At 34.3% G+C, this 19,399-nt stretch overlaps 2 protein-coding genes across 3 annotated transcripts; both read right to left on the bottom strand.

The window, feature by feature from the left end:
- Nucleotides 1–3,516: 3,516 nt before the first annotated feature.
- LOC120624148 (branched-chain-amino-acid aminotransferase, cytosolic-like) lies at nt 3,517–18,081 on the bottom strand. Of its 2 annotated transcripts, none has more exons than XM_039890515.1 (8): nt 17,959–18,081; nt 11,305–11,475; nt 9,929–10,138; nt 9,229–9,459; nt 6,968–7,151; nt 6,291–6,413; nt 5,392–5,546; nt 3,517–4,057 (listed from the first exon to the last, which is right to left on the bottom strand). In XM_039890515.1, the coding sequence occupies exons 2-8, from the start codon at nt 11,437–11,439 to the stop codon at nt 3,869–3,871; spliced, it is 1,227 nt and encodes a 408-aa protein (XP_039746449.1). In that variant the 5' UTR covers nt 11,440–11,475; nt 17,959–18,081; the 3' UTR covers nt 3,517–3,868. The 2 variants fall into 2 exon arrangements, with proteins under 2 accessions (XP_039746449.1, XP_039746448.1); XM_039890514.1 differs by lacking the exon at nt 17,959–18,081 and adding an exon at nt 16,715–17,651.
- On the bottom strand, nt 18,049–19,268 carry LOC120623951 (succinate dehydrogenase assembly factor 2-B, mitochondrial-like). Its single transcript, XM_039890242.1, has 3 exons — nt 19,251–19,268; nt 19,034–19,173; nt 18,049–18,319 (listed from the first exon to the last, which is right to left on the bottom strand). Exons 1-3 carry the CDS (start codon nt 19,266–19,268, stop codon nt 18,049–18,051), a joined length of 429 nt encoding a protein of 142 aa, XP_039746176.1.
- Nucleotides 19,269–19,399: the final 131 nt, after the last annotated feature.

Genomic DNA, 19,399 nt, shown 5'->3' with positions numbered 1-19,399 from the left:
ACAATCTGTTGGCGCTCCTTTAATAAATAAATCAAAACAATTCTTACATGGAATATCGGCGAATAATATAAAGTTACTTAATTTTCGAGCGTTAGTGATCTATTAATATTATGTAATCATAAAGATTTTTTTTCTGGTAATAATAGAACGATTCCGGAAGGGTTTTTATATTATGAAGACATGGCCTTGACACTCCACGTCACAATCTCATTTAGAGAATCCGGAACCGTAATGAATCCGTATTGTAACGTAAAGTAAAATGTCATTTAAAACTTGAATGCTACTGGAATTTCATGCAAAATAGATTTTTTTTTTAAATTATATATAAAAGGAGTTAAGCTGAGATGTCGTTGCACATCAGTCGGACTTCTGTTGGATACTTACGCATGGTATGGCATGCGCCGCCACTTGCGTGAGTTACATGCACCGTGTAAACAAGCTTATGCACTATGCCCACGATACTCCTACATTGGTGTTTATCCTCACAGTGCATATACATCACATTGTCCTTGCTGTGCATAAACATCGTTGACTCTGTTCCGAATGCATGCATATATATTTTCAAAGACAATAGTTTTAACTGTTTCTTGGTATAAATCATTATTTAAATGAATACAGAACAAATGAAAGAATCTTCTAGCTTAACAGTTGTTTATTATTTTACTTAAAACAATAGAATTTATACATGAGTACTAAATATTTACATCAATTATCGTCTATTTATTATAATATTTCTCACAGTTTATTTAGAATATAGTTTATTATAAATACTGAACTATATACATACCTATTTTTAAATAATATAACATCGTGCATTACTTTTTTATCAATTAAGAACCATAAAGCATCATTATATACGTTATTCTTTTATGTTTAATATATATCTATGTAATAATAATATATTCATTTTATATGAAGAAGAATATTTTATAATTAGTAAATTTGTAAAATTAAGAAGCCTTTTATAAAAACTATTCTTGTTCTTAATTTTTTTAACACGTCTAACATACAAATGACAAAAAACCAAGTAAATTTCAATTATAGTATACAGTTTCGAAATATTAATGTATGCTTTATTTTATAAATTAATTAAAAATACGTGCAACTAATATTACGGTCTTTTAGCAGTTCCATACCATTCAATAATTTGTGTGATGTTCAGTCAGTGAGTGGAACATTTAGCATGAATATTCGCATTTGATATTAATTTAGAACTCATAGATAATTATACTTTACACACGGACGGACAAACAATAAAGTGATCGCAAGGTTTCTGTTATTCCAATGTGAGGTATGGAACCCTAAAATAATAATAAATTATTTCCTTTGGTGTTATAGGATTTCAGCTACTAAGGTGGTTTGGAGCAAATTCGTCACTCCCTATAAAATTAAAACTTATAATACTATGACTACGTTAACATATACAATATATTTTTCTATTCATTTAGTTGCTCGTAAAATGGCTTTATTCTTGCGTCATCTCCGTCAAAAGTGAATAGTTTTTAAATTTAATCTAAGATTTTACCGACTTTTTACGACACTACTTTACTTAAGAGTAGAGTAGGTACCTAGTGTCGTCAGTACACATGTGAAACTATGGTTTGACCATCAATTCTGAATTAGTATTCATGGTAAATGAATAAATAATATTTAAGCATCAATTTACTTCTACTGATTTCGTGCTACCGACATTTAGTATTTAGTGACTGTTTATTTAAAATCAATTTATCAGGCTCTTGTTATTTTTATGACATGCACGTGCGCATTTCTAATTCTTTAACACTTTTTACGTCATTTACCATATTTTATTAAAATACATAATATGTAGATACATATGTGTTTACATATATATACACGTATTATGTATTCGAAGCAGAATAACACCCAATATGCAACATTATATAACACGGGTATTTAGTGTTCCTCGAGCACGCGAACACAATATTTTATGAAAATTTTTGGTCTGTTGTTGAACTTAAAGTAAGCACGCCTCGCAGAGTACATTCAGCGATTTTAATACTATAATTTATAAACCAACGATTCTTGTTACTTTTTGTTGTAACATTAAATTTAAAAATAGATCAAGGCAACGAAATTTATTAATTCAATCATTTTAAAAAGCCACTTAATGAACACAACGGTAACATAATTTAAATAACAAATTACCTATTTATAATAAATAACGGGTCCTTGATAAAATAAGTACAATAAACAATGTGCATTATATTTGCACATATAGGTCTTAACGTAAGTACAGTGTTTGAATATCTCGGAAAGAGTGGGTAATTTTTGAAAGAAAAAAAATGCAGAAAACCTATTAAGGCATGTTCCGCTACTACTTAAATTTAAAATTTATACATATGTAAATTCTATAATAAGTAGGTACCAAATTCTCTAAATAGTCAGGTCTAATTATAAAATAACTATCCTTTTCTACTTGAATCGTTGTGAAAAGGATAGAAACGTGGAAAAGGATTGCATTACTTTTCTCGAACTTTTATTTGAAAGGTGAATAAGTCGGGAATGTTCTTCGTTATGTTTTATGAAAATCCGTCCAAGATGGCCGCCATTACAAAATTGCGACTTACTTACATTTATTTTTTCGCAACTTCCTACTACTTCGAACACTATATGACAAATACATTATGACAAATTTCAAGTCAAAGAGGGCCGCCACCACAAAATTGCGAATTACGTTTTTTCACCTCAATAAGGGGACCGTACCCTTCTTCATAACTTCATGTACTCAATTTGATTTCGTAGGTTGCCTGGTAGAGATCGCTTTTAAGCGATAAGGCCGCCTATTGTACCTTTTCTTCTTCTTTTTTCTAATGCTTGTTTTTTTTAATTTTTTTTATTGGTACAATAAAGTGTATTTCATTCATTCATTCAAGGGTCTCAAATGAAACGGTTTGACTACTTAAATCGTGGTCGGATTAGTTTTAATATAGTTATAAAACTGTTAAGTTAGCTTAAGGATCCAAGAGGGATAAGTGGAGGCGAATTGTCAAGCTAGCCCACAGTACGCTAGAGAACACGCTAGAGAAGAAGTTAGTTTAATTTAGAGATACAGTAGGAGTACGACATAATTTCCAACAGTGTCTCAGATAAATAAAACCATGTTTGAACTTGCTTACCTTTTTCCGCTGAACCTAACCTAAAATCATTAGTTGATTTGACATTGAAATATATTCATTTATACTTTGCAGTAAATGAAATTTTCTTCGCCGTAATGTAATGCGATACCTAATAAACACTAGCCTGCATACAAGTAGGTATCTTTTAATAGATTGACCCACATTGCCTACTTTCGACTGAGCTTATAAACAATACAGCATAAACAGAAAGCTACTGGATCGATCGCAATCCGTCTGCATGGAAGCCAACTTTTTAGGCGCTAATAGTCAACGGTGCCAGTTCGGTTGGTCACAACAACAACTCTTTAATGTAATTTGGTAAGTGGCTGTCCTTTCCCATATAGAACATAGTGAAAATAATGGCACATTTTTTTTTAAATTAACAATTTATTTCGTTCAGAGAGTGATGCTCCAACAGACTTGACAACACTGTGCATGAGCTTTTAGCACCAATTTCAGAAATCTTTTTAGCACCAATTTAAGGATCCAGCACTAATACTTTGGTATATCTATGGTTAAAACAAACGCAAAGTATTGCATCCAGCATCACGAAATTTTCTTTAACATTCCTATACACATACGTAATTAAATATTTTCCTTTTTAGTGAAGTTTAAAGCTCAAAGTACCTTTACGGCTTTTTCGAGTCCGTCATATTGTTCACTCACTGGGTTTTAAGTCACTCAAGTCTTAAACTATGGGAGGCTGCATAGGAAATTTCACTCACATAATACTATGAAAGGATTTTGCAGAATGGATGTTCTATGTGCCCATATTGGATGGCTAGGAGCGTGTCCTTGAGCCGCTGGTATACAGGTTGCGTTTGCTTCATGGTTGGGATGTGGATGTTTTGGTCGACGTAGCCGACGTTGCTTATGGGCGTTACCACTACTGCGGTTCCGGCGCCGAACATCTCCAGTAACTGCAATGATTATAACTTGAGTAAGAAAATACCTATTTGCGTTATATTTAGTTTACGCCATCAGGTCATTCAAGTCAATCAAATGTACCTTGGTACATCGTGCTTTAACTTATGCAGTAAAATAAGTTAGTCTTTAAGCGGTTTTGGAGGTTATAAAATAGCTTAGGCCAAATATAAAACTCTGATTAAAAATTGGTAGTATGCTACGATGTACAAGAAAGATGGAACGATCGGTGTCACATGATGGAACCAAATTATGGCGGTGGCTGCATAGGAACTGCATGGTGCATGGTTGCTGTAGAAAAATTGTTAATAAGGCTCCAAAATAGAGGAATAATAATATTTTGTTACTAACAGGATGTTCACAGGATTCTGGGATTAGTGGCTATTTTTTTAATGTTTTCTGGCTATAGTATTATGCGAAGTACTAAGCTTACACTTTTAATATAACCATCAACTAAGTGGGTACATACATTTAATCTTTAAACAAAATATGAAATAATTATATGTTATTGCATGTCTCGGGTTCATATACTCATTTAGATAAGTGTACAAAAAACTGGAATGAGGGTCATTATTAATTGTACATTATGCGCTGAGGGTATTGTACCTACTTTACTCCTAATAAACCTAACGCGTGTTTTTTTTTGTATGACCGCAATAATACGAGTATTTCGAAGAGCCATCAGATTTTTAAAATCCCAATATAGTCCAATTCCTGACGAAGGTTATCTTAACATTACACTGGATACTAAGGAACCGAACAAACGAAGTTTTAGCGCCGGAAGGCAATACGAGGCGATAGGTCGGGGTTAATTGTGTAGAACAACAGGTAAAGTTTGTTTGAGACAAAATGAGATGGTATTAGTCAAAGTCAAAGTCAAATATTTCTTTATTCAAATAGGCACATAGATGACACTTTTGATGCGTACAATACATGTAAAATATGACATAGGAGTGAGTTGATGGCGATAAATAAATTCGTCAACTTAAAACGAAAGCTACGAGGGTTCCAAACGCGCCCTGGTCTAAGAAGAAGCCCACAACAAACTTAGCCGGTTGTTATTTTTTTTTCGTTATCACCATCTCACATTGTCCTTTAAAAACTATTAAAGAAGCAACCTGGTTAGTGCAATAATTTACACCCAAGAATTGTTATCGTTGACGTAGTCCTTTATACTATAAAAGGACTTTTCTATAAGCTTACGTTTAATACAAACTTTGAACTTTTTCAGAGTTTTATGTATTATTATATATACATATATTGTACACGGACCAACGCCACCAGTAGATATTCATCAAATCAAAAATGAGTATCGATTATATGAACTTACCCGTCCCTGTTTGTTGAGATTGATCAGGCGATCCATTGTTATGACCTCCTCTTTGACAGTTACGTCTTCCCACTGGCTGGCGAGTTCCAGAATAGAACGGCGCGTAACTCCAGGCAAAATGAGTCCATTTAACGGCGGGGTGCTTAATTGCTTATCTGAGAAAAAAGTGGCGCTCAAAAATATTGCTTACAAGAACGAAATGATTCAAACAATCACGCTTATTGCCTCAGATAATGTGAGACGAGAATTTACCGGTCACGGGGTCAGAGCGTTATCGGCGCGATAACTAAACAATGTGCGAACATCGCCTCATACTTGGCTATCATCGTGCACAGCTCCTCTCGTTGTAGGAAATAATTAACATGAACTACATCATATCGCGAACATGAACAATATGTTTTTACACAATGATAACAATGTCATAGTTAGATCAACGTGATTTGACAACTGTTAGCAAAATATTATGGAAGTGACTAGCGTTTATTTTGAAACATATCTTCAAGATATCCGAACGCATCGTCCAATGTATCTGTGACATGAATAACTTAATGCAAGGTGTTCGAAATTTTTACATTAATGTGATACGATATCATTTGTAACCTATTATTTTTGTATTGTAAGATCTAAATCCTTCATACTGGTATTGAAACTACAGTCAATAAAGCCACTCCTCTCGCTAAAATTCCTTTGCAAATAATTCCAAAGAATAAATTAACAAATCTGAATTACGAAAACCCAGAATTTACTTACAAAAGACGTCAGTGACGGTGTTTTGACCTTCCAGCACCCGGCGCTTTCTTTAGGTACTATCAATTTTTTTCATATTATAAAGCTTTAGAATTTGTTTATGTTTCGCTGCCCTTATATGACTATCAACTAGTAAATCAATAGAAACTTACCTCCATGTTCATTAATGTAAACTATAAAGATGTTCATTGCCCCTACTTCTGTGAGTTCTTTATCTGGTCCAAATAACCATAATACTTGTTGGTGCCCTAACTCCGCCGCTCGTGCTGTGACCTCTGCAATAACGTATTTTTTGTTAGTAACTTCTATTACATGCCATTAATGTTGGGGTGATATCAACGGAGTATCCATTCCTAATCTATCCAAGATTTATAACGTGACGTCATTGGGCGTCCAAAAAGCGGACAATATAACAAATATTACTTTTACTTTAAACATAAGTAATACGAGTATCAATCTTGTTTATTCTTTGTTGAATCTTGTTTACGCAAGAGTAACGTTGGGTTTAGTTTTTTGTATAGGATAACTGTGTTTTATTTATTAATCGTGGACGCCTCGTCTAAACTGATCTTGCCAAAATTTTCCACATTTATCTTGCCTCGTGATGACGGAGATAGGACACTTTCATTTTTATTCCGGAAAAGAACTTATAAATTGCTGAATTCCATGCAATTCAACAAAAACGTGTAGGTATTACCTACGGCGTAGCACATGAACGGTTCAAATTTTTCATAAATCTTATATAGGGCTATTGTTTAGCCCGGGAAAACCAAACCTTCTGTAAATATTTTTAAAGATACTAACAGCTGTTAGCATAGCGGTTAATTACCTATAGTCGGTCCATAATTCGAGCCAACTTTCCTATTACCGACCCCGCCCGGGAAGGCTCGCACAACGCTCGGATCTGCATAGATGGAGACAGCACCGTCATCCCTGGTCTTGTAGTAAGCGCTTACTGGACTCATGATAACGAACATAAGGGCTGAGTCGGGCTCCATCACACCGAATGTTGGCTACAATAAAAAAAAATTCAAACCAATAATTCAAAGTGATATAAATTGATCGGTAAGTTTTATTTATATAATAGATAGATTTTATTTTGAATATGTATAAATAAGGGATGAAATTTATAAGCTATAATTATTAATAAAAAAAAAATCATATCAATTATATTAGTAGGTACGTAGTTATTTATCAGTTCAACAATAAATAAATACATATTTAACCTTATATTTGAATTTTACTTTGTCACACCTGCCGATTCCAATGCGGCGGAAATGTTAGGCTTATGTATTACAAAATAATACAATCCCAAATTGAAAACTGAATATTTTAAGGATTTATAAATGTCAACAATTGTACTATTTTTTTTAAAAGATCCTAAATCTCAAAACTGGTAGTTAGTTTTATGTATAAATAAATACTTAGTTACAACCGAAAGTTACCTACGTAACCTCTAAAATAGATTTCTACGTATAAATTATAGTATAATTTATTCACGCATTATTGTGTTATGACAAAGTAAGTAGATAGGCGCTAGTAGAAACTTATCTTAACATATAGATACTCTTTAGGATTTTGGTAACTAAATATCTACCTAACATTTACGTAACTTTTGTAAATTCTGTGCCAAAATTTGTTTTGTTATCCTCAATGGAAGGTGTTGCCGTCATATCTAAATTCATGAATAAATATTAAACTAAATAAACTCCAGATAAGTTTGATAAGAAAATTAATTCTTAAGAATTTACCCAAAGTATTTTCTACGATATTATCTAACATTCAACAAACACAAACAAGGTCGTTTGCCAAAATTATTACGAATGTATAAGTATGTTTTCAGCTCATTCCTAAGTAATAAAAGTCTTTTACAAAATGTTTTTGCAAAAACTAAATATTAATTAAAATTTTCTGGAAAAGTAAGCAATTATTTTCCTTCTAATACTCATTCCTGAATTACAGGAAACCTAAACTGGAATTCCAAAACATTACAATATGACCTCCATGTAGAAGTCACAATCTACATTATCAACATTTCTATTAAGCGGAAATTCATGTTAAATATTTACTGATGAAATAAAGGAGGATTTTGAGTCGTCACTGTTTATCAGTGTTCAGAAATAACGGCGTAATTTATAAGATACCTACATATTAATTTGAATTAATGAATTATCGTATACATACTATCTATTATTAGATAATTAATGAATCGTCATCTCGAGCAAAATTAAAACGGTTTTTATCATTTAAAACTTTAATTTAAGCAGTTAACTACTTTAACGGTGAAGGAAAACATCGTGAGGAAACCTGAGCGTTCACCATTATGTTCTCGAGGGCGTGTGAAGCCTACCAATCCGCACTTGGCCAACATGGTAGACTACGGCCTGAACCCTTCTCATTCTGACGGGACCCGTGACCTGTTGTGGGCCGGTAATGGGATGATGACGATAAACCCCTCTCGTTTCTCCGCTCACCTAACCGCATTTGCACACATAATTTAGGAACGTATGTAATTTTGATATTTAAGGACTCCTTTGCCTATGGTGGCGGATCTTAACTTGAGCCAAAGTATTTCTACAGCGATATGGGTTAACGACATTTAACCGAGTATTTGATGTACTTATTCACATATAACTAGGTGTCTCAAACACGTCATCCCTAGATGAACCATATCGTAAATCACATTGTCAACTAGAGAGAATAAAAAACTAGAGAGTCCTTCAGTGTGTCTTCAAAAACTGACAAGACGAATATGAGTTTTGTTCTTTCCTGTTTTCCTTTTTGCCCCACTAAAGTTACAAGTGTAACAGTAACAAATATATATCCGTCGCTTGCTTTCCGAAAAAACATCGGTACAATATTTACGTTAAATCACGAATATGCCAAGTGAGATTCCGCCATGCAGATGGTAAAACCGCAACAAAAAATATATTCGGTTTGTCAAATAATTCAAATATCAAAAACTAATTCGTCCTCTTGTCGGTTTTTAATGATACATCAAAATACTTAACTTTATTGATAAGTTTAATAACTGACCGGTATTTTTTTATGCAATGACTTGAATTTTTATAAGAATGCTACTGGACTCACCTCAGTTCCTATTAAAGTAGGTCGTACATACAATGTTGAAGTTTCAGAGTGTGGAACCCACTCCTGGTCTATTTGTATAAGCCGAATTAAGCAATTTATTAATTCCAGTCCGTCAAACATTGGTAGACCGGACCTCTGAGCTGCCAAATTCATTCTTTCCATATTTAGGTCTGGTCGAAACAACCGTAATTTATCATCTATTCCCCGATACGCCTTCATACCTTCGAATAACTGCAAAATGATTAAAAATTAGCATCGAAAAAATCCTTGTTTGCTGTTTTTTTACCTAAGTTCGAAGTTAATGTTTAATCCAATATCTTTATACGACAGATTGAATTTAGTTTTGTCACCCTTTTGTACAGGGATGATTAGGCAAAGGATAGGTCTACGAAATTAGCAGATTCAATTTAGTAGCGCTATCGCTTTATAAAATACGCTGTGACAACCAATACACCAGGTTTGATTATAATATAATAACAATAACTACCCAGGTTCACAAACATACGTATAATGTCAAGCTAATATTTATAACGATAAGAAAACTGAAATAAAGACCTTAGAGAGAACTTGAAATTATAATAATTTTCAGATAAAGTTAATTTTTGTAGTTCGGGACAACACCTTTTCCAAATGACCTTCAATTATAGGGGACAGGCAAACGGATGGATGAAACGGATTTTATAAAGAAATGTTTACATACCTGTATAGCATAATGTAGAGCTTTTGCTGCTGGGTGTATGGTGAGGTGTTCGAATGGTATAATTTCAGGTTTCTGCCAGCCTCCCAGCTGTTTGTGATAGTGTATTTTAAGCATGTGGTCTGTAAAATACTTTCCAAAACCTAAAGCACTTGCGTCTGGTTTCGGCTGTAACTGATACGGTGCTGCTAATCTAACTTGGAGGTCGCTGTACTGCAAAGAAATATGAAATTAATATAATTTAGTTACAGTGCCGTGATGCCAGTTATCTTAGGTATAGCTCCGAAACGTGTTCGCTAACACACAAGTCAAATTAAAAGTTTCAAGAGTCACTATGCGATGGAGATAATTGTGTTATATAACTGCCAAATCCCTAACAGGTTACCCCGCTACTATCCTAGTCTGCATCATAAGTCAAAGTTTACCACTAGCAGGGCTAGCACGGGCAGGTGATAAAAATTATATCCCCTAACAAGAAATATAATTGACGTGTCCATCTCTCTATCTCTCTACCCCCGTTTTTGCACCAGTTCTCTAAGATTTGATAAAGCTGTGGGAGAAGATAAATTTGTATCCTTTACCCGGGGAGATAATTGTCTCCTGCCCATGCTAGACGTGCAGGAGGGATTGCATTCGGGGGCTAACATGTTCAAGCCCGATAAAAACACAGCTTACATAGGGTTGGCGGGATTATCATTTATTATGACGTCAATGATAATACCAAAGGACTGTCGGCTTCACGTGTATGAACTAGTACTTACACTACTACTTTATTAACTAGTAAAACCTACTTATTAAATAGTGTAAATTGCCTAAGTCTGTGCCGTGTTGTGACGGCAGATCAGAACAGTTGTCACCACAACTACTCTTCCTGCAGGTGTCGGTAAAAGGAGACTAAGGGAATATAACTGTCACCAACCCGTCTGCTGAGCGTGGTGATTATGGGCAAACCCACGCTGGGAGAGGCCTTTAGTCCAGCAGTGGACTGGTTTAGGCTTTTGATGACGCCTAACTCTAAGCTGGTGCTAACATAGGTTTATTTTACAGAAGAACACAAGATTTGGCCTGACTATGGAATCGAAACCAGGAATCCAACCACTCGTGATCCCAGATCCATAGTTGAATGTTCAATGAAACTAATATTTTCGCTAACCGATTTCGATTTTCGGATGGACACTTGCTGCTAACCACCTTAGGGCTTGCTACGGCGTGACCGGGGGAGTGGGGCGAGCGCGAAAGCTCGCCATGAGAAGAGCCCCAGGGCTCGACGACATCGGGAGGGAGAGTGGGAGACGTCGACCCGAGGGTGCCTCCTGCGATTTTCGCTCTAAACGAGGTTCCCCTTTAAGTAAACGTTACGAATTATTGAAACATTTTACCTTGAAAGAGAACTCTGGCGTTATTTGTGGTGTCGGCTTTGTGTGTGGCACTGAGATGGTTTCGGGCTCTATTTGTGCAGTTTCCTCCACTTCTTTGTACCTCAGCAATGAACTGCAGCATCGTATTGTCTGCATCTTGTGCTGGTTCTCGTATATCCATTTTACTAAGACCTACAATTTAATTCATACTTATATATTACTTAAACTTTAACAAGTACCTATATACCATGTTCGAATTTGTAAATAATCTGTATTAGTTTAAGTTCAGTTCAACCAAATTTTATGTAAAAATACTTCCGGAGATCTAAGGCGAAAACTTAAAATTAGAGATAAGTGGCCTGAGGAATCGCGGTATAAAGAAAGATAATATTAATATATAAAAAAATAAAGTACTACGTATAAGAAAATATATCAAAACTAACCTAACCTAACATACCTATAGTTATCATCATATCCTATTACTCATTGTAGCTGTTTATTTGTTTAATCAGTTTTACAGAACAAAAGATTCGTTTTAACCCTATAAGCAAAACTAAGCTTTTCTGTTAGAATTATTAGAAGGTAGACCAATCGGTGCATTTGCGAATACCCTACAGCGTCAACAAGTGACGGTGGCGGTGTAACGAACGATCATTATTTCTGAAGAAATAAACAATATTATAATACTTTTTTAATTTCATCTGGTGTCTGCATTAGTATTTTATTACATTTATGTTTTGCCTATAGTTCAATTAAATTGCAGTGCTAAAAGGCGATGCTAATGGAAAACGATATCAAATGTACTGTCTTCTTCTTCTTCTCTCTCCTGGCTTTTATACCAATTCATTTGGGTCCTAGTATTCCTGCGCAACACCGTTAGAGGTTGTCTCTCTTCTGTTGTGTTGCTCGGATAATGTCATTTTTTTATTATTTGTAGCCAGGTTTTTGGTGGTCGTCCACGGCCTCTATTTCCATTCCGTATATTAATAACTCTTTTAGTCATATGGTCATCATCTCGCCTCATCACATGACCGTACCAGGCTTTCGGTAAGTTTTACCGTATTTGTTTTGCGTCCGATTACCGATGCGTTTTTTACGTTTTCGATTTTTTTAGCCCCTTTAAAAGTAGAATATATTCGTTTCTAATTCTAACGTAACAAATGTAGATACTGTCTAACCGTAATAAAGTTAATTACGATATAAAAAAGAAGATTTATTATTCCGTAGCTATGTATGCTCACTTTTACACCAAACACCGCCAATGCCTCCGAACGTTGCGTTAGGGCCTATTATATAGGTCGTGGATATACTTATTCCAAATCTAATCAACCAAACCTATGTTTTTGATTCGATTTTTAACCCACGGCGTAAAAACAACGGGGTTTTATAAGTTTGACGTGTCTGTTAGTGTGTGTGTGTCTATGTGTACGTTTGAGTGTGTGTATGAGTATGAGTGGTAAATCAGAAAATCGTTGAGGAAATACAGATTTCCTGAACGGATAAACCTATTTTGATTTTGTGTTTTTTGTTTGAAAGATGAATTAATCGGATCGGATTTCCTAGCTGTTTGATGAAAATCCGTTTAAGCTGTATATCGAAAGCCGGGGCTTTCAAAAGCCACCAATCTTTTGCTTTTAATTTAAGAAATAAAAGTTACTTCATAAAATGTTCAAAGTAAAGGTAATGCATGAATACGAACAATGACCTTCCTGTATATTATATACGTAAAAATATATTTTGCAGATTAAAAATTTAAATTTATGTAGGTAGGTACTTGCACATACCTCACAATGTTAAATACTTATTATTATTTTAAGATCTTAACATTAAAATAAATTTTAAATTCACATGATCATCTTGATCATCATCATCGTCACCATTATATCAACACATTACAGGCCCAATACAGGGCACTTATCTCCTTCCAGAATGAGGAGTTAGGCCGTAGTCCACCACGCGGGCAAAATTCGAATAGGTTGCCTTTGAAAACAATATAGAGAACTCTCGCGCATGTTTCCTTAAGATTTTCTCCTTCAGTGTTTAAGCGACAGATATTTAATTACTTAAAACGCACATGACTTAAAAAAGTTACAGGTACGTGCCAGTATGTACATAGGTTTGCATATAGCGTTCAGGTTCCGCTCAAGAGCTATAAAATTATAGGAGGGCTGTATGACATTTTCCTTTCCTAGTGTTCATACGCACACTACACGTGCGGTTCACGCTAAATAAAAAATTACGCAGTAATTAGATACTGCGACTCAGTCTTTCACTATAGCAGTATTATCGAATTTGAGTTTCGTGATACACATGTTCGCCTTTTTTTGTATTATTTTTAAATTTACTGTTTAACTGTTAAATGAAATAAACTTATTTTTATTATTATCATTATGTCCTAAAACTTTTTTCTATTATAGCAGTATTGTATAATTACAATTATATATGTATATGTAATATATGAAAAGAGCTATGCTTGGTATTTCTTTGAGGGATAAGATCCGTAACGAAGTGATTCGCCAAAGAACTAAAGTAACTGACATAGCCTTTCGTGTTAGCATACTGAAGTGGCAGGCTGGTCACGTTTGTCGGAGGACCGATGGACGTTGGAGTCGAAAGGTCCTCGAGTGGAGACCGCGTGTCGGTAAGCGGAGTGTCGGACGCCCCCCAACTAGATGGAGCGACAACCTCCGAAAAGTGGCAGGCATCGACTGGATGAGGAAAGCCCACAATAGGAAAAGTTGGCGCTGCTTGAAAGAGGCCTATGTCCAGCAGTGGACGCACAATTTCTGTTGATGATGATGATGATGATGTATAATATGGGCCCACTGGATAGGCTTCGACCACTATTTACAGCCTGACAAAAGGAATAGGTACTGCAGAGATCCATAATTTTAAATAAAAAAAATATGATATTACTTTTCATATATAAGATCAACCCAAAACAAAAGCGAGCATAGGAAGAACAAACGAAAACTGAATCTTTAGTTTTCAAAAAATCTCCTGTATTCAAAGCTTTTTCTTCATATTAAAATTCTTACTTACAGTGTGCAATTAAACCTAAGTAGATAACATATTCTTCTAAACTACAATTTTTTAAATGTGACACGAAGCTTGGACACAATTGAAGGGAAAAATCCCAAAAATTATTTCCCATGATTATATAATTTGCTATATTGAGCTGTAAAGCGGAGAGCACTCGCAACTTTGAATTAGTGTTATTCAAAGTGTTTGAAAAGAAATGACTTAATTTAGATGATTTTTCGGGAATTCTGCCTGGCGCGAGTTCTAATACGCGGATAAAAATTTTAAACGTTACGTGTATACGTCAAAGTAGGTCACATTTGTTTGTCCAACAATATCTAGCAATTGGTAACTGGCCAAAAATTTCAGCAAATATCGGTAGATTCAAATTAAAACTCACGATGCTGCCTGTGAATCTCGCTACTAGGTAAGTACGGTACGTAGCGGTTTCTAGTTTCTGCCACGTTTAACAATAGAAAAGCTTTTGTATAGTTGCGAAGCAAGTTTTTGTTTACTACTACACATCATAAAAAACGCAGCCAGATTCCATCCTTTTTGTGACTACATACTCGTAGCAACAATCTTCTTGGTCTTCAAGTAATATGAGTCTTATAGGCACAGCATTAAGGACAGGACGAAATTATATGGTGTAAAAACAATAAAGAGATATAATGTAGAAGTCCGCGAAGAGAATTGTCTCTGTATTTATATCTGCGACTATTTGATATAGTGAAAACTGCTTTCCAACCCGACACTTTTTCATACGGTGCCTATCCGACTAATCAAGGTTGGCAGTCAGCTTCGTAAATGCTTATCGATATAATTCTGCTGCATTCGTAATTTTCTAATGTTACGTAGCCAGGACTTTTTTCTGCGACCAACACCTATTCATCAGGCAACTTCCTCCATCATAATAAGATACACGAGCTCATATATCTCGTGCTTTAGCACGTCACCGGAGATACAAGCTTTCTGTCCTTGATGGTGTACAAAGGTTGCCGATTTTGGGATACGTAAGCAATACACTGATTTGCGCCACCCACAACCCTCCATTTTTTTATGACTTCATTTGAATATTCAATCTTTATCCCCTCGACTGTCAGTTGCGGAAGCCATGACCATTCCGACTGATGAAACCAATTTGCCTTTGTACTGACCAAGTTCGACGCGCTAAATCCTGCTTCTTCTTTTTTGCCAGCAAGCACATATGATGGTAAGTAACACACGCGTAATATAGAACCAGCATTGTTTTAGGCGTTTGATTTTGATCCTAATAATTTTATGATAAAATACAGATGGTCCGATTCATAGCACGCATCACATTTCTAAACATCTACTATATGATTTTATCAGATAGGTAGGTTTAGATAACCTAATTAGAATCGCAAGCAAAATACAAATCGAGTAATTTACATATTTCTCCTACTTACTCCATTATTACAAAAGACTATCAAAGCCAAACGTAAATGTTCCATACCTTGGCCAGAGTGCAGTTATTCCTATAAGAGGTGCAAAAGTAACAGAAAGGCTATCGCCATTTGCGATCATCTGTTTTTGCTGACGTCTCAGACGCCGTATTCAGGCAATTTGCAATGTTTCACAATGGTGGGTATATTAATATAAAACTAATAATACTGGGAATTCGGAATAACAATGAATATCTTTAAATTAACACTAAAGCAACTTTGCCTCCTGGTTTTTGTTAGCACTGGGCAATCGGTCTTTGGGGCCAACCATTAACTACGTCACACGCTAAAGGGAAGGGAGGCAGTCAACAAATGGCGACATCGTATGACAAGATAAGTTATGTGACGTCACAATTGTAAATCCCAAGTAAGACTTATTGTTTTGTAAAATTACCTACTAAATGTTTAATTTATTCTTGATTTAAAATATAATATAGTTACTAAGCTACAGTGTATCCGGTCATGAGCTAGCGATAATTAAAGGGCATGTAAAGAGATATATTTTTATCAACAATCACCCTCACTACACAAATTGCCACCATTTTAAAATATTATATCTATTTTTATATATATAACGGAAAATGGAACTTTCTTCGGGAAATTGTATAAAGAATTATAAGCTTAAAATAATAAATGTATGTATCTTTAGTATGCAAAGTGAAGTTTATTTTATCACTAATTATTGTTGACCTGTTGCACTAATCAGTTTTCCCAAACTTAATTCTCAAGGGCTGTTGTTTGGAGAAGATCGTTGAAGCCTTTGCGCATTTATTTTCTGTGTAATTTGTGCATCAAACACTTTATCTACCAATCTATCCATAGAATTGTGCATATTAGAGGGTATTGGTTTTTCATACAACTCTTTGTTTGCAAATATAGTGATTTGCTTTTATTGTTAAATCCATACAATTATTTAAGATAAGTATATTTTATAGAAATCATACCTTGCTACGACGAATAGGCATTTTTATCACTTATTTATTTAAAACACTAAAAGTATCACACTCAATAAGCTATTATTATAACACTAGTATAACTTCCAGTCAAATAATGTGCACGTAACTTTTTTTTACACTTTCTCGCTTTGTATGTTCATCCGTTGCTCTCAGTTAACTGACTTGGTTTGATCTACGGCGCTAATATTTAAAGAGCAAATGATAAGATTGCGTGATGACCTTTGACGCATTCACAATCAACACAAACTACAAGACATCACTGGATAACGCAGCAAAACTCATCAAAATAATGATTACGCACCAAGTTATTTATTCAAGGGGACAATGTGCGCACAAATGGTTAGCGAACCGCGGCAAGCTCGACTGCGTAGGTCCTGAAGGTAACGCCGAGGGGTCGAGCGAAATGTCTTTATTAGGTCACAGACAATCCATGTTCGTACACATTTTCATGAATATGTAAGTATTTCCATTTTAAAGCAAAACGACGTGTATTTACGTTGTACAAAATTGGTTTACCCAAAATCCAACGGCTATTTACAATATTTACCAGAATAAAAATGGCGTAGTTTGTGACGTCATCATTCATCCAATATGGCGATAGCTCCTCTGTGGATGAACCTAATTTTGGTGTACATTTAGAGGAATAAAATTACATAAAATGTCGAGTGTTTTTAGAATGACTACTTTGGGATCATCATCAATATTTTAACATAATCATTAATTTTGTACTATGAAAAACATAAATTTGTTACAGGGGATGGGTGTCATGATGAACTTGTTGAGAAGCAATTTGATATTTTTAGGGTTCTCTTGTAGAATAAGAAAGCTTTGTAGTCTCATCACCTGGTCTGTCTGTCCATTCATCTGTATTTCACAGCCATTATATTTAAAATACTGTTGAAATTAATATTTGTTATTGTAATTAGATATAATAAATTATTATCAAGTCTGGAGATAAATAGCTAACAGGCCACAATCAACATATGCGTTAACTTAGAACACTGTAGTGATATAAAAAACAACAAAAAATTATGTTGCCTCATATAATCTTGTTGGTTTGGTAACACTTTTTAAGAAGCAAGACTATCCATTGTGTTACACACTTTTGATCAGAAATTGTTCATTAGAAAAGCTATAAATAAAATACTATTTGGATTTTTTTCTTTCATCTTAAATTAATTTGATTCCCAGGCATTAAAAGTAAACTGAATATAAGAAATAAATATATTTACCTTTCTTTGAAATATCTACAACATTTAATCCATTTCTATAATAATTCTAATAATACTAATTATTATGTTTTTAATTATTTTTGATATCAATTAATGTAGTGGTGGTTGGGAAAGTGTTACTCGTTCTTCATTTTTAGCATGTTGCTTCAGCATTTCCATAATTTCATTGTCAAACTCTGTTGGTGTTGGCTTTTTTCCCACCATCCAATAGAATATGTCCCAGTCATTACTTGGAGAGTTGATAAGACGATCATACTTCATAGTTTGCTCTTCAGTAAACCCATCTAAGTATTTCTTAGCAAAGGTACTCAAAAGTAGGTCATTTTCCAACATTCCTCGTTTGCGGGATTGATAATGTAATCTGTAATATGGAAGAAAGTTTTTAAAACATAAAATCTAGAATCTAACTTGTTAATATTGAACTATTATTTTTCCCCCACTTCATTAGGGAGATCAAATAAAATATTGAGGCAGCTTCACATGATCAAATCTACAAACAGAGAGAGCTCTAAAATTATTGTAAATAGAAATAATATACAAAAAATATGTCCATATTAATATTATATTCAAAAGTGAAAGTGTGTTAGTTTGTTTCTTTAAACCTATGGCAACCTATAGCCTACTATCTTGTAAATAATTATAAAATATTTTTTATATGGAGAAGCAGTCAGATAACATACCCACAGGGTTAAAACTAAAGCTAAACCAATCATGGTAAAATATTACTATGATTGGTTACATAAGTATATGTAAAACTTTGCCATCTATAGTTGTGCAAAAGTGAAGTTATATATTTTTTTTAACTGAGCTATTGCTAGTGTTGAACACATCAACTATTCAAGCATATTGATCTTGACCCTGATTTTATGGTAGCAAATTCCTGTAAAAGTGTACTTTTGTGTCAGTTTTTGGTAAGTTAATAAGCTTCACAACTTATCTAACACTGACTGCATCTATATGCTAGCCCTAAATTTTCCCCTTAAGACCTCCAAATTGAGATGGTTGGTATCGAGTATTTGTGAAGCAGTAGTACCTAAATAAAAGCTATAAATATTATACTTCCATATTCAATTACCTGGCCTTTCTCTTCTCTAATGTTTGTGGCTTGTCCACATTGTAGACGGGAATCTCCATGTATGTAGTGTCTACATCTTTCGTAGTATCACTAGAAAAGCCGACAACTCGTAAATTGCGAGCTACGTTTGAAACCTGAACCTAAAACAAATAATACAATAATTTCTAAGTGTATGGCAAATAGATTTCCCATCAATAAGTCATGTTTTATTACTTACTATTTTGCTGCGTAACATTATTATGATTTCGTAATAAATATATAAATAATGCAATTTCTGTGGAATAGAGACACCAAAATAGGAAAACTAAGATTAATTATTATTTTCAACTGTCATCCTGACAAGTGGCAGTCTGAGTTCTGACATAA

The sequence above is a fragment of the Pararge aegeria genome, chromosome 5 (assembly GCF_905163445.1).
Source record: "Pararge aegeria chromosome 5, ilParAegt1.1, whole genome shotgun sequence".
NCBI lineage: Eukaryota > Metazoa > Arthropoda > Insecta > Lepidoptera > Nymphalidae > Pararge > Pararge aegeria.
Note: the sequence above shows the minus strand (reverse complement) of the source record. Positions and strands in the feature narration are given on the sequence as shown.

Excerpts from the sequence above, each read along its gene's own strand:
- LOC120624148 (XM_039890514.1), bottom strand. The coding sequence starts at position 16,735 with ATGCCTATTCGTCGTAGCAAG. Across the intron at positions 11,476-16,714 it reads TGCCTATTCGTCGTAGCAAG|GTCTTAGTAAAATGGATATA; the intron begins GTATGATTTCTA and ends ATTAAATTGTAG. Across the intron at positions 10,139-11,304 it reads CGCCAGAGTTCTCTTTCAAG|TACAGCGACCTCCAAGTTAG; the intron begins GTAAAATGTTTC and ends ATTTCTTTGCAG.
- LOC120623951 (XM_039890242.1), bottom strand. Across the intron at positions 18,320-19,033 it reads TTAGAGAAGAGAAAGGCCAG|ATTACATTATCAATCCCGCA; the intron begins GTAATTGAATAT and ends TCCATATTACAG.